General features: G+C 48.7%; 1 protein-coding gene across 1 annotated transcript in view; it reads left to right on the forward strand.

Annotated features, from left to right (window-relative positions):
• Positions 1-5,056: 5,056 nt before the first annotated feature.
• The window catches only part of ATRN (attractin), a gene marked incomplete at its 5' end in the record, with an annotated part of 175,113 nt that continues 164,704 nt past the window's right edge, over positions 5,057-15,465 (forward strand). The window contains one exon of the mRNA XM_080343966.1: positions 5,057-5,397. Coding sequence (XP_080200092.1) covers positions 5,057-5,397 — 341 coding nt within the window. The remainder of the gene's footprint in view (positions 5,398-15,465) is intronic.

Below are 15,465 nucleotides of genomic sequence, written 5' to 3' on the forward strand. Positions count from 1 at the left end.
ACCTTCCCAGACAGTGACCGAGCATCTCATGTGAATACATCTTGTTCCAGGCTCAATCCTGTTCTCACTCAGACTTCAGGGGTGAAGCACCAAGGGAAAAGAGGCTTTGGGGAAAATGTTTCTTTTGTTTTGAGCCATTCCAGTTGCTTGGCCTGAAGTTGCGTCTAATGAGAAAGGCTTTAGTGCTGGGCGTGAGCTGCTTTTTGCCGTAGCAGGAATTTCTTTCTTGCTGTTTCCTTTGGCCTGGGAAGGTGAGGAATTTGTGGTGGGGTGTGAGGGATGATCTCAGTGCTGGGTGGTGGGACATCCTTTCCCTTTCTCCCGCTGTTCGTAGAGCAAGGAGGGTGTTTTGGATGGGCAACGAGGACAAGTGTGATGGAGCGGCTGAGGGACCTGGGGGGTTCAGCTGGAGAACAGGAGCTGAGGGGAGACCTTCTGATCTCTGAACTGCCTGAAAGGAGCTTGGAGCCAGGGGGGTCGGGCTCTGCTCCCCAGGAACAAGCGCCAGGAGCAGAGGAAACGGCTTCAAGTTGCACCAGGGGAGGGTGAGGTTGGATGTGGGGAACAATTTCTTCCCCAAAGGGCTGTGGGGCATTGGAACAGGCTGCCCAGGGCAGTGCTGGAGTCACCAGCCCTGGAGGGGCTGGGCAGACACACAGATGTTCTTGGGGAGATGGGTTAGTGCCAGAGTTAGGTTATAGTTGGATTCCATGATCTTGAGGGGCTTTTCCAGCCAAACTGATTCAATGATCTATGACCCGCTGCCGGAGCCAGACTGCTCCTTGTCATCTGCATACGGGCAGGGCAGCTGCAAGGACCTTCAAGAGAAGGGACAGGGCTGGGAGACACTGAGGGTTTGGGAATGTGGGCAGAGGTTGCAATGGGTGGAAACAGCAGGTCAGGCGAGGAACAGAAAAACTGGCGATGCTGGGTTGTGAGCTAATTGGAAATAGCCGGTTCCAGGCCCTTGGGAAGGGAGTTATTTCTGGAGTTTAGGGTTTCTGTGAAACAGCTCAGGCTCAACGGAAGGAAAGAACCATGTAGAATGTAGCATTATGGTTACAGCTTCATGTGATTTTTGACCTCAGATTGCCACGACTTGATCCATTTTGAGTCGCTCAGACAAACAGGCCAAGCAACCAGCTTCCCAGGGCAGCCCCATTGTTTACACATCCGTGATACCCAGCTCAGCCGTGACTCAGCCATCACGATGATGTTCTGACCTTATTAATATCAATGGGAGCCTTCTTAACGAGGACATAATTTCACCCCAGAGGCCAATTCATTAATTAGCATCTCCGGCTAGCCTGTCATTGGGCAGGTGAAGAGAGTAGCAACTCCACTTATATACTGAGCAAATATGTGCTGAGTAAAATACATTCAATTGCACGTACAACGGCAACACGCGGGGTGAGAAAAGTTTGGCAGCGAAAGCGAAAATAGGCGAGTGCAGCTCATCACTCCAAACATAACTCAGTGCTGGTGGCACTTGCTCATCGTAGACTCTTGTCTAAAATCAATGCCCAAGGAAATCCTTGCTTAATAATTAATTGTTAGTGTGTTACGTGCTGCATGAAATTGTGAGAGAGTCACTAAGTGCTCGTCTGATGATGATACCAGGGTCTCTTCTGCCCCTCCATGCAACACCCTCACTATGTGTGGTTTGCAAAAACACCATTGTTCTGCTGCGCCTGTTGCCAGGAAAGGGTGTTTTAATCATTCTAGTACGTCTATTATGAAATATTTCTGTTTTCCGAAATAAAAACAGCCTGGCTTGCACTCTGGGCTAACCTAACTAACTCCTCCCGTTCCAAACTGTGTTTTAAAAGCTGTTTGCTAATAAAAAAAAGAAGCATTTTCGAGCATTCTTTGCATGTTAAAATTGAACAGATCAAACTTAATTTAACAATAATGATCTCCCACGGTTAATGTTTCATGCAGACAGCGACAGGGCACAGCGTGACCACTCGGAAGGTCAGGAAAGGATTTTGTTCTGCTGTGCATCATTCACAGATTTAATCTTCTCTGCAGCATTTGAGATCGGCCACTGGAGCTGATGAGGAACCGAACTCCCATTTGCTGGACGAGCTTTCTTAACTCTTCATTTAAGAGAGGTGAAGTTTGCTTGATAAAAACCAACCGCCGCACGGATCTGATTATTTTAGTCATTTGGTAGAAAACCTTTCAATTTTAAGGAACTACTATGGGAACAAAAAGTGGGGGGGAGATCTAAGGAGAGATGGCACCTTGTGTTTTTCCACTTGGTTGGAAAAAACTATACAAATGTTGAACACACAAGCTGTTCCTCAAGTTGACACCGATGCTGAGAAGTTCAGCTGAAGACCAGGATGGGAACAGTTTCTCCTAGTTCATAATCAATGTTTTTAATTTCAAGCTCTTGTGCAATGCCAAGCTATGTTTGGCCAGAAAGGGAGGGGAGCCGGTGTTGTGAAACAGAAGTATTGTCGCCTCTGATAACTGCAAGTGGATACAAACAGTTGTGGGGACAGAGAGAGCAGAGGATGGAGGCGATATCTGGCAGCAGATGCCAACCCCAGGCCTGAGCTGGCAATATCTAATTAACACATGTGGCACAGAAAACAGAGACGTTTCTGCTGGATCAGCCCAGAGCAGCGTTTTTAAACTGAACCCACAATTCCATTATCTTTCCTGGGGCCTGAAGGAGAAAATACATGAAAAATGGCTTTGTTAGAGAGAAGTTTGGCTGACAAGGAGGCACAAACTGGTCTTTAGACTGTTTTCTTGCCTATATCTGCTCAACCATTACCCTGGTAACTCGCTTAGAAACCACTGAGGCTCCCACCAAAGAACCTCCTTCAGCTCATATAGGTAACTCATATTTTGATTTCTGAATACAACTGAACTATTTAAATACAATTAGTTGGCCTTTTCCATCCAGTCTGTCATCTGTCTTTGCGTTACTGTACCTAAACCCAGTCACTCACTTCTATAGGGAAAAATGTGAATAGTGTATTATTTTTGCTTTTCATTAATATATATATATATATTTATTACCTGTTGACATCTTTCTATGTTTGAAACAAGGTATGAAATTACTCGAGCAACTCCAGGCACAATGAAACAGATTAACAGAGACAGACCAAGGGCGACACTTACCCAAGAACTTCACCATTGTCAACTTTCTCGCCCCTTCGCTGAAAATGGAAGGTCTGATACTTTTGAAACACCAGCGCTTCAGCTCCACCTTTCCTGCGCGAATGGCATCCTTGTTAGTGTGTTTAGAAGAGAGTTTGCTGCTTTGCCCACGAACTCAGAGAGGAACAGAGATTTAACTGCTTTACTTCTTCCTCCCTCAGCCCTTTACTGTTATGAATTAAGGTCTAGAAATCCTCAAGCAACCAAACTGGTGCTTGAAAAACCCCAAAATATAACCTGAGCATGAACAAGTCCAGCTTTGATTGTTCATACTTCCAGCTGCAAAATCGAAGAATGGTTTCGGCTGGCAAAGACCTTGAAGATCAACAAATCCAACTATTAATCGAACAGTGCATCGCTTCCCACTGCCCGAATCTCTGCAGGAAATCAAGCCCGGCCAGCAGAGATGGACAACAGAAGTGATCTGAGGCTGGAACAGCTCTGCCGTGGGACAGGCTGAGAGAGTTGGGGTGTTCAGCTGGAGAAGAGAAGCTCCGGGGAGATCTTAGTGCAGCCCTTCTGGACTTAAAAGAGGCTGATAAGGAAGATAGGGACAGACTTTTGAGCAGGGCCTGTGGTGATAAGACAAGAGGTGATGGTTTTAAACTAAAGGAGAGAGATTCAGGGTGGGCATGAGGAAGAAATTGTTGCCCTGAGGGTGGTGAGGTCCTGGAACAGGCTGGCCAGAGAGGTGGTGGATGAACCATCCCTGGAGACATCCCAGGCCAGGCTGGACGGGGCTCTGAGCAACCTGAGCTGGTGAAGATGTCCCTGTCATGGCAGGGGGGGCACTGGGGGAGTGTTGAAGGTCCCTTCAACCCAAACTATTTGATGAGTTTGTCATTCTGAAACTTTGGGGTCCCCCTCTCTACAGGGCAGTTGCCGTCTCAGCTGTGTGTGGGGACACCCATGGGGGTGACACATCTCCTCACCGACACCCCCTGCCTGAGGAGCTGGTGATGTGTGCACGGTGCCCCATGGCCGTGGGTGGAAGATCCTGCAGCAAATGAAGCAAAAGGAGCAGCTGAGGGACCTGGGGGGTTCAGCTGGAGAACAGGAGCTGAGGGGAGACCTTCTGATCTCTGAACTGCCTGAAAGGAGCTTGGAGCCAGGGGGGTCGGGCTCTGCTCCCCAGGAACAAGCGCCAGGAGCAGAGGAAACAGCTTCAAGTTGCACCAGGGGAGGTTGAGGTTGGATGTGGGAACAATTTCTTCCCCAAAGGGCTGTGGGGCATTGGAACAGGCTGCCCAGGGCAGTGCTGGAGTCACCATCCCTGGAGGGCTGGACAGACGGACATGAGGTTCTCAGGACATGGGGCAGGGACAGGGGTGGGTTAATGGTTGGAGTCGATGATCTTGAGGTGCTTTTCCAACCAAAATGATTCTATGATTCCAACAGCAATCATTTAAAAACTAAAAAAAAACCTCGTGGGATTCTTCTTTTCTTCTTTTTACTGCCCTTCACCTTCGAGGCCTCGCACATGCCTCAGTGCCACCTGGTCCCCACATCTGCCGCAGGGGCCGGGTTTTGGGGGCAGCACCCCTGTTGGGGTGTCACCCCCCCGGGCGCCCTGTGCCCGGTGGCCCCGGAGCGCGGGACCCGGCACAGTCCGCCACGCTCTGTGCTCCGCAGGGCCAGACGCGCCCGGCGCGGGGCCACTCTGTCCGCCCCACTCGCTGGCAGGAGGCGGGGCGCAGGCGGGGGAACCCCGCTGCTATTCGTTGCCTGCGGGTGACGTCACCCACCGCGGCACCTCCTCCGCGCCTCTCCCGCCTCCCTCGGCCGCCCCTCCCTCCTCCCCGCACCTCCCGGCCACCGTAGCGGGAGTGGCGGGTCCCCCCCCCCCTGCCGGCCACCGTCCCGGGAGGCGCCGCGGCGGATGGTCCGCGTTGTCCCGCCGCCCCCCCCCGCCCGCTCCTCCCGGAGTCGGCGGCGTCGTCGGCGGCAGATGGCGCGGGAGCGCACGGCGTGGCGGGGCCCGGGCTGGCGGGGCGGGAGGCCGCCGCCGCGGCGGTTGCTGTTGGCGCTGCTGCTGCTGTTAATGCCGGCAGTGCCGGGGTTCGGGCCCGCCGCCGCCGCCGCCGCCGCCGCTGAGGAGGCGGTGAAGGAATGCGACAAGCCGTGCGCCAACGGCGGGCGGTGCCAGCCGGCCAGCGGGCAGTGCGAGTGCCAGCCCGGCTGGGTGGGCGACCAGTGCCAGCACTGCGGGGGCCGCTTCAGGTGAGTCCCCGGACGGGCCGTGTCACCCAGTTAGGGACAATATGGCCGTGGGTGCGAGGGGCAGGTGCGGGGGGCGCCGGCGGTGGGAGGAACTTGGGGTGGCCTTGGGTCGGGCTGCGTAAGGGGACACTGGGGTGTGAGGAGGTTTGGGGTTCAGGGGGCGTGTGGGGCTTCCAAAGGGGTGGGAGCAGCGGGGAGCTGGGGCTGCCCAGGGTGACAATAAGGTGACAATAGGTATAAGATTTGGGTAGGAGCGTGTGGAGGTGGTTTGGGGTTCAGGGTGAGTTTGGGGCTTCCAAAAGGCTGGGAGCCCCGGGGGCTGAGGCTGCCCAGGGTGACAATAAGGTGACAATAGGTATAAGGTTTGGGTAGGAGCGTGTGGAGGTGACAAGGCGGGGTTTGGGTGACCCCGGCTGAGTTTGTGCGGGGTCAAGTCTCAAGACAGCAAAGGTGGGGGTGTGAGGGGCTGTGTGGGGGCTGAGAGGGGGGACAACAGAGATTTGGGGGCGGAGGGGACATGTGGCTGTGAAGGGAGAGGTGACAAGAGATGGCACAAAGCCAGGTCTGGGGGTGTAGGTGGCTGGGGCTGTGTGGGGGAGATTTGGGAGCAGCGGGTGTGAGTATGAGGTGCCCCACTGAGCAGGGTCAGGGGGTATGGGGCGTTTGTGCCGCAGAGAGACACCACGGAGGGGACAGAATTTGGGGTGTCGGTTGCTGGGGTTGCACAGGGGTGACGGGGTGCGAGTCGAAGGGGCTGTGGCTGTGCTGGAGCAGGGATGTGGGTGCAATAGGCTGAACCTGGGGTGTGACCACGTGTAACTGGGTTTATATTGTAGAGAGAAGGTAAAGCTGGTAAAGGGACATATTTGGGGCAGCAGAGGGAGGTTTGGGGGCTGTGTAAGTAGTAGGATGGTGGGTGAACGAGGGCTGGTTTTGGTTGCCTGTGGCCGGTGTCTTGGGCAGGCAGGAGCAGTGAGGGTGTCTGGGTGGGAGGACACTGTGGGTGTGCGACCAGTTCCTGGGTGGGGGCAGATGTGGGAGAGAAACAGTGAGAGCTGAGCTGGCTGGGAGCAGGATAGGTGGAGGAAATAGGGTGTTTGGGGGGGGTTTAAACGATCTTATCTTGGCAGGGGTTGGTTTTGGTGAAGGGTGAATTTGGGAGGGTGTGCGGAGATGAGAGAGAAGCAGCATGTGGAAGAAGGTGGTTGGCACTGGGGAGGTTCAGCTCTTGGGGCAGAGGGGTGCTGGCTTTCGGGGGACGGACAGAGGGAATAACAACCTGATGGAAGAAAGCGCCTGGGTTTGCTGGGGGATGAGGCCAATGCTGGGCGGGTGGAGGGGATGGAGTGGGACAGGGGTTGGTGTGATGGTCTTGCCTTGTTTTTGAGAATAAAAGGGCTGAAGGGTTGTTTTGGATGGAGATTCCCCCTGTGGGTCTGTGCTTGTCCAGACTGTGTGCTGTGTGTGGGGGCGTGAAGGGTATCTGCATGGAAAAAAGGTGATTTTGGGGCTGTGCGATACTGGAAAGCATGCTGCCTGCAGCGCTGAGGCCAGTTCTGGCCGTGACGGGATACTCGACTGCATTGTGCGTCTCAGGTCTATCCCACAGGACGCAAAACTGGAAATCTTCACGGGAATAGGCTGGAAACGCGCCCTGGCTTCTCTCTAAACTTACATTTTTGGTGGAAAGGGTTTCTCTAAGATGGTTACCTGCCTTGGTTTTATCAGCGTATGTGTCTGTGTGCGTTAGGTGAATCCCCCGGGCAGAGCTGATTCTTGGAAAAGAAAGCAATGAAAAAAGGGATGATTATTCTAGGCAGGGCTTGTGTTCTCGGGGAGCTCCTTATGGAAAGTACCAAACACCCTTTGACGATGCTCCCTGTAGGTTTAGAAGTGGAGCTGCCTGTGTGAGCCGAACTCATGGAGGACAAACACTTTGTGTGCTTTAGGAGTTGAAGCTTCCAGTTTTTATTTCTTATTTATTTTGACAGTCTGTTGATGGGGATGTGATGCAGCTAATTTGAAAGGGGTTTTGTGTGGAAATGATGCCGGACTGGGCAAGCTCTGGAAGTCAAAAGCTTCCTTTTTTATGTGTTTTTTGCCACTGTTATGATAAGGATTTGCTTTTCCTTGAGAAAGAGCCTTGTGAAGTAGACATGTACTTGTTACTTTCCTCAAGTCGTTCAGGATATTGTCGATTTAAAGGGGGCTGGATTTAAATAAAGGCAGAGTCTTTTTGAATGGCACAACTGGTTCTGCTGAGTAAAGAAAAAATAACTAATGGATATATAACCATATGGATATATAACCATAACCATATATATGGATATCTATTGTAACCTCATCTGGGTGTTCCTACTCCGGTGGGGGGATCGGACTGGATGAGCTTTTGAGGTCTCTTAAAATCCGTGACATTCTGGGATTTTGTGATATATCCACTCCTAATGACCTTTATTTTTTTAGCCTCTTATCTGTTCTTGTTTCTTTTTCACATATAATTCCGGTCTAAAATTTCGACTGAAAATATAACGCATGGTTTTTTTTTTTCCCCTCTATGTGTTTTGTTTATCTCTTTATTTATTTCCCAGTGAGCTGCAGTTTCTAGTAATGTTGGTAAACTTGGAGCTCTGAGAAAAGTCCAAACAAGTGGTTTGAGCAATATTTACAGCTTCGCCGTCCCAACTTTCACATGCCTGGCGTTTACCTTGTCTCCTGTCAGAAATGACATTGCAGGGTATGGTATTTCGCTTTAAAAGACTCAACGTGTTATTATGTAGGTACAAATAGGAAGTAGGAGGGCAGGTGAATATGATTTTCTAAGTGTGGTCTATTCCACAGGCTTATCTGCTTGACTGAGGGCTGTAATTACGTTCAGCGTGTTCGTCTTCCTGTCCTTATCTAGATATAAATGATGACTGTATCTGTGGCTGGGACTTTTCTGTTCACGTTGAGCATGATACAACTTGTGCTTCGCTGACCTACTAATCCTTCACATTGAAGAACGAACGTCGCAGCTTCGTGTCCGCTCGTATTCTACTTGCCTTTTTCCTTGGGAAAATCTGTTTATTTAGGTAACAAAACCGGGCTGGACCGTTTTCTTTCTTGTTTCACCCAAACCACGTAACGGGGGGATGATGTGTTACTGTTCTTACGCGGATGTGTGGTTTGGTTTTTTTGTCTTTTAAGGATGTTTGACGTTCTTAAGAAGAAAAAGGCATAGCAGAAGTGCCTGCGTGTGGTTTCTTTAGGTTCTGGACTCGCTTCTGAGAAAACACCGACCACCGCACAGATCAATGATGCTCTTGTGAAGGCAGAAGATTGGGTTATGAAGCGCTACACGTGGCTTTTTTTTTCCTTAAGAAGCAACCACTTCAAGATCTTAGTGTTTCTCCTTAAAGAACCGTTTTCGTGGGAAGCTGAAATAGAAAATACAGGACGTGCCTGATGCGCTTGTGTCTTCTATTTCTGTCCAAGCCTCCAGTGGGTTTCTGTGCTGGCTGGAGCCTTTGAGATGCTGGAGTCTGGGTAGGAGAGAACTTGTTGGGAGAGATGAGAAATCCTGCAGTCTCACAGCTCCAGCAGCACCACCGAGAGAAGATTTACAAGCAGTGAGACCTCAGGAGCACCAAACTGAGGGGGAACTTGCCAGCGTTGGGTGCTGTGTGGTCAAAAGGATGGTGCGAACTGCAAACTTGGAGCCACACGTGCTGCTGAGAACTTTGGTGGCTCAGTGACACGACCTCTTGTCCTATGTGGATGGAATTATTTCAGCTGGCTGCCTCATTGGCAGGGCTGCTAAGGGAGGTAAAGCCCAGCTTAAGAAATGATCGCTATTTTAAATAAGTGTGTCGTTCAGAGATTGCAGAGGATTGGGTTAACAAATACAGGATAGCGTTTGGCTTGTCAAACAGCGACTGTATGCGAATTGTGCCTATAGGCACAGCGATGGATGATTGTAGCTGAAGATATGGACTGACTCTATTTTGATTTACGTAATGAAACACCGAATGATTCTAGAAAAGTGGTTTTTGTGTGTTCTTTCACGGTGATACTCATTGGAGGTGGGAGATTGGAAATGCTAAGCAGTGCTCAGCAATGCAACGTGACAGTTGGAGGAATAAAAGAAAAGAGATTAGAGTGTATCTTTTAAACTGCCTTTTTATTAATTTAATGGAGGCGGTTATGGGCTGCTGATTGAAGATTGTTAAGGAGTCCATGGTTATACAATGTCCTTGGCCAAAGAATATTACAGTGAAGGGGAATTTTATCTCTAGCTGATTTGGGTAAATCGTAACCTGAGGGAGCTGCTAGCAAAGGACTTTCACAGCTCCCATTCTTAAATAAATGGGAACTTTTGCTCAAAAGCTAGTTTAAAAAAAAACCCCGCTACCTGATGCAGTTTAAAGCTTTAGAAAAGTCAGGAAACTATTTAATATATCTAAGGATGCTGGCGATTTGAATCACATCAGTTTAAGCGCTTCTATTAGATTTGGGTGCTGCTTTTGTGGCCGATCCCCGTTCTGTTTCTCTCTTTTCATTAGTGCTTTGTCGTGCTTTAAAATGATTTTCTCTTCCCTGTTGCCGGGTGAAAGGCTCGCTCAGATGTGTGCTGGTAATAAAAGAATAAGCTATTCAAGTAGGAAATACTTAAGCATTATCACTTTTAAAGAATTCACTGGGGAAAAATGAACCTTTACACGCTTTTATTTAGTTCTTGGAGGCATTATTTCTAGCTCTGGATTTATAATTTTGCTAGGAGATGTGTGTATATCTATCTGTCTACAAATGCATATCTATACATGCGTTCAAATGGTCTGTTCATTGAGAGAGCAACTCATAGCTAATATTTCATCTGGATCCTCCCTGTTTTATTGTTGCTCTCACTGTTTTATTGGACAGGTTGATGTTTTTCTAGGGCTGTTGGATGAACAAAAATTCATCCGTGAAATAATTCAGTATTTTTGAAATATCTGAGATGTTCTATGCTTCTTGCCTTGCACCGAGCGGCCGGCATAAATATTTGACTTGCGTGAGGCTTTGTTAATGTTTGCAATACCCTCACTTCTTATCGTTACTGTTCAGTCTGGTTTATATTGTTTGTTAACAAAACCAGGACATCAGCAAGGAGGAAACAGTGGAAAATTCAGAACCGTGAGGCAGTTCAGTGCACGCTGGAGCTTTCTTGTCATCTCTGCTTCATCAGCCTGTTCTGTTTAATCTCTTTATCAATGATCTGGATGAGAGGATCAAGTGCACCCTCAGTCAGTGTGCAGATGACACCAAATTGCGTGGGAGTGTTGATGTGCTGGAGGGTGGGAAGGCCATTCGGGGGGATCTGGACCTGCTGGATCGTTGGGATGAGGACGATTGTCTGAGGTTCAACAAGGCCAAGTGCTGGGTCCTGCGCTTGGGTCACAACAACCCCAGGGAACTCTGCAGACTCAGCGAAGAGCGGCTGGAAAGGAAAAGGACCTGGGGGTGCTGGTGACAGCAGCTGAACATGAGCCAGTGTGTGACGAGGTAGCCAAAAAGGCCAACAGTATCCTGGCTTGTGTCACGAATAGTGTGGCCAGCAGGACTGGAGGAGTGATTGTGCCACGGTGCTGGGCACTGGGGAGGCCAAACCTCCAATCCTGGGGCAGTTTTGGGCCCCTCACGCCAAGAAAGGCCTTGAGGTGCTGGAGCGAGTGGAGAGAAGGGAACGGAGCTGGTGAGGGGCTGGAGCACAAGTGTGATGGAGCGGCTGAGGGACCTGGGGAGTTCAGCTGGAGAACAGGAGCTGAGGGGAGACCTTCTGATCTCTGAACTGCCTGAAAGGAGCTTGGAGCCAGGGGGGGTCGGGCTCTGCTCCCCAGGAACAAGCGCCAGGAGCAGAGGAAACGGCCTCAAGTTGCACCAGGGGAGGTTGAGGTTGGATGTGGGGAACAATTTCTTCCCCAAAGGGCTGTGGGGCATTGGAACAGGCTGCCCAGGGCAGTGCTGGAGTCACCATCCCTGGAGGGTTGGACAGACGGACATGAGGTTCTTAGGGACGTGGTTTGGTGCTAGAGTTGGGTTATGGTTGGACTCAATGATCCCGAGGGTCTCTTCCAACTGAAATGATTCTATGATTCTCATCGCCGTTGGAGCGTTAATTATTTGAATTATCCAACATGTCATGGTTTCAACCTGTAAGCGAGCTGAATGTGTAACATCCAGCATCTCTTTTCCTGCAAAACATTGAGACCTCTGGAATGGTGCAAGTAGAGGGTAACGATCAATCCCAGGAACGTGTCACTCCCTCAGATTTCATTGCAAATACGCCCTTTTCCGCAGTGGTCAACACAAAAGGTGTTTCCGTCTCACTTCTTTACGTCTCTGAATATCAGGGAATAGCTGCCTGAGACACTTTAGCACAAGTTGTCTGACATCGCTGTGGATCTTTCCATTATTTTCCGGTCTCATTTGCTTCTTTCATTACCGATCCAAAAGAAGCTTATGCCCAACTGGCTGTTCGTTACCTTTGCAGTCAATTTACATTTAACATAGTGACTTCTGTTGAAATATATCAACAAACGACTGAGTTTAGCGCCACTTTCACAGAAATGGCTTTTTTTCTTTAGGCTTTTAAAAGCTCTAGAACCAGTTTTGCTTTCATTGTGTGTCCCGATCAAGTTAAATAACATTCGGGATGCACGTTCCTCTGAAGCTTTCGTGAGCAATCAAATTTAAACCCATGAGCTTCCTGCACCGAACATAAGTGTCTATGAAGACCCGTGCTGAAAATCCTCTATATATTCAGATAATGCTGCTGCTGACCAAACTGTTGTATTATTGCGTTGATTTATGATACCTTTGGGTGCTCTTTTCTTAAACCGCCGGTCTCCTTGAAGACTCTTTTTTCCCGTTTGAAGTTCCAAGCGCAGTGCTTGGAATGAGCGTCTTGATCTGGTAGAGCTTCAAAATGTTCTCACATCTTCTAAAGCGTAGGGAAAAGATACAGTAAAAAATGCAGCAGAAAGGATTGAGAACGATGTGATTTTAATTAGGGCCGGTGGTTTTGGTGAAGGAGTGGAATTCACCCAAAGGACCGCAATGATTTTACCCCTGTACGTTCTTGTGTTGCCGTGCGCCTGGAAAATTTGCTAATGGATTTTCCAGCCCGGAACAGAGATGATGTTGCACGTGGCTTTGGATCGAATCCTTGTTGAGCCACCGAACCCAGTCATGATGTTTTGCGTTTCGTTTCCTGCTTTTGTTCCCTTGCTTTGTTTGCGGCTGCTCCACGTGGGATCCCTTCAGAATCTACTTGAGACTCCCACTAATGCGTTTCCCTCCCTTTGCTTAAAGTAAATATTTGATAGAGACGCAGGTCGCTGGGAGGGTTCTGATGGACTTGCTATGATTAAGGGCTTGGTTTTGGCTTGAAGAACTTGAAATCCTTGGGATTCTCCAAGGGGAAAAGCTCTGTCCTGATTGCGGTGGCATGAAATCATTAGACCTTAATTGCACAGAGAATGGTCTTCATGTGAAAATCTGATAAGCTAAATTGGGTACGTGAGGATAGTGGGGGTTTTTAGAATGGTGTTTTAAAGCAAATGGCTGATAATAGTGAATCTTGGATGATGATGAAGGATTTAAATGGTTTACTGTTTGGCTGAGAAGTGTCCCTCCTAAATTAGGGCAGCTGATTCCGATATGAGATTGTATGAAATACTTGTAGGATTCCCCAGGATCCGAGTTAACGTTCCCAGTTGTGGCTTAATTCGGTAAAACAGTTTTCCTGCAGTATCGTCAGGTTGGGAATGTTCAGTTCTCTGAATATGCAGCAGCGCAGTTGAGCGGGTTTAAGGGAGATCTCGGTATCGAGCTGGTCTGGGCGTTTGAAACGTGGGTTTCCAGTGTGTGAAGTCCCTTTATTTCCTGGTGTACCTACAGAGCTCATGGCTACGCAATAATTAGACTTTCTGTACACGACGCTCATCTCGGGCGACTTATTGCAATAAGTCAAATAGAGGTTGTTGCTTCGTATAGGGACGGGGTGTTACGTGTCCTGTTGGGGTGAAAATGATCTGTAATGTCTTTTACCATTATTATCTGTGATGTCTTTTACCATTAGCCAGTGCCGCTCAGCTTTCTAACGCAAAATATACGAACGTCGCTGTGGAAAAATCTCAGTTTGTCTATTATTTGTCTTCTCTATTGCCCATTTTTCAGAAATATATGTATCTTTCTTTCTTTGCTATGAGTTCTTAGTAGTTTCTGCAGTCTGAAAGGACACAAAATAAGGACGGCTACACTAGGAAAACACCCTCTTGAAGACTTTCTTATTAGTCAGTGTTTGTATTGCATGAAAATGTAATACCCATCTCCAAGGTGGTGCTTGTCTGCTCAAAATATAAGAAGCTTGGCGCAGGTGAATTAGCACTTTATGTAAACTCCTTTGGTGAGAGCTATTTTTTTTCGTTCAGAAAATTTCGGTTGGATTTAATGTTATTTCGTCGTGAAGTGAGAGAATAACCGTGGCTTCAATGACTCTGCTTTCCAAGCTGTGGTAGTTTGTCATCCCTGCTGTTTTTCCATCATTAATACAGCTATAAGAAACCAATAAATTATACCTTCCCTGCATTTAGCTTCGAGTTGCTGCTGTTATAATGTATAGCTCAGAATTAAGTGTGTTTTTTTCTTCTTTCTCCCCAATGTCTTTGTGAATGTTGTTAAATCCTTCCTTTCACAGTTTGCTTGTGCTCCGAGTGTTCGTATTGTGGCACTATTACCAGATATTTGAATGAAATTGCCTTATCTGGTGAAAATCGATGATTGAGGTCAAGGACAGCAAAAAGAACTTTTTCAAATACATAGCGGATAAAACTAATACCAGAGGCAATGTAGGCCCACTGAGGAATGGGGTGGGTGCCCTGGTGGCGGAAGATACAGAGAAGGCAGAATTACTGAATGCCTTCTTTGTCTCTGTCTACTCTGCCGGAGGCTGTCCTGGGGAGCCCTGTACCCCTGAGACCCCAGATGAAGCGAGGTCAATGGAGGAGCTTGCTTTAGTTGATGAGGACTGGGTTAAGGAGCAATTAAATAGACTGGACATCCATAAATCCATGGGTCCAGATGGGATGCATCCGCGGGTGCTGAGGGAGCTGGCTGAGGTCATTGCTGGACCGCTCTCCATCATCTTTGCCAAGTCTTGGGAAACGGGAGAGGTGCCCGAGGATTGGAGGAAAGCAAATGTCACTCCAATCTTCAAAAAGGGCAAGAAGGAGGACCCGGGTAACTATAGACCGGTCAGCCTCACCTCTGTCCCTGGGAAAGTAATGGAACAACTTATCCTTGGTGCTATCTCAAGGCATATCAAGGATAAGAAGGTTATTAGGGGCAGTCAGCATGGCTTTACCAAGGGTAAGTCATGCTTGACCAACCTCATAGCCTTTTATGAGAATGTTACAAGGTGGATGGATGATGGCAGAGCCGTGGATGTGGTCTACCTTGACTTCAGTAAAGCCTTTGACACAGTCTCCCACAGCATCCTAGTTGCTAAGTTGCAGAGGTGTGGTCTAGACAATAGAGTAGTGAGGTGGGTTACAAACTGGCTTAAGGAGAGAAGCCAGAGAGTGGTAGTCAATGGTGCGAAGTCTAGTTGGAGACCAGTATCTAGTGGAGTACCTCAGGGGTCAGTACTGGGGCCAGTATTATTCAATATATTCATTAACGACTTAGACGAGGGAATAGAGTGTACTATCAGCAAGTTTGCTGATGACACTAAGCTGGGAGGAGTGGCTGACACGCCAGAAGGCTGTGCTGCCATCCAGCGAGACCTAGACAGGCTGGAGATTTGGGCGGGGAATAACCTAATGAAATTTAACAAGGAAAAGTGTAGAGTCCTGCATCTGGGCAGGAACAACCCCAGGTTCCAGTATAGGTTGGGAAATTACATATTAGAGAGCAGTGTAGGGGAAAGGGACCTGGGGATCCTGGTGGACAACAGGATGACCATGAGCCAGCACTGTGCCCTTGTGGCCAGGAAGGCCAATGGCATCCTGGGATGTATTAGAAGGGGGGTGGTTAGTAGATCAAGAGAGG

The sequence above is a fragment of the Nesoenas mayeri genome (genome assembly GCF_963082525.1).
Source record: "Nesoenas mayeri genome assembly, chromosome: 4".
NCBI lineage: Eukaryota > Metazoa > Chordata > Aves > Columbiformes > Columbidae > Nesoenas > Nesoenas mayeri.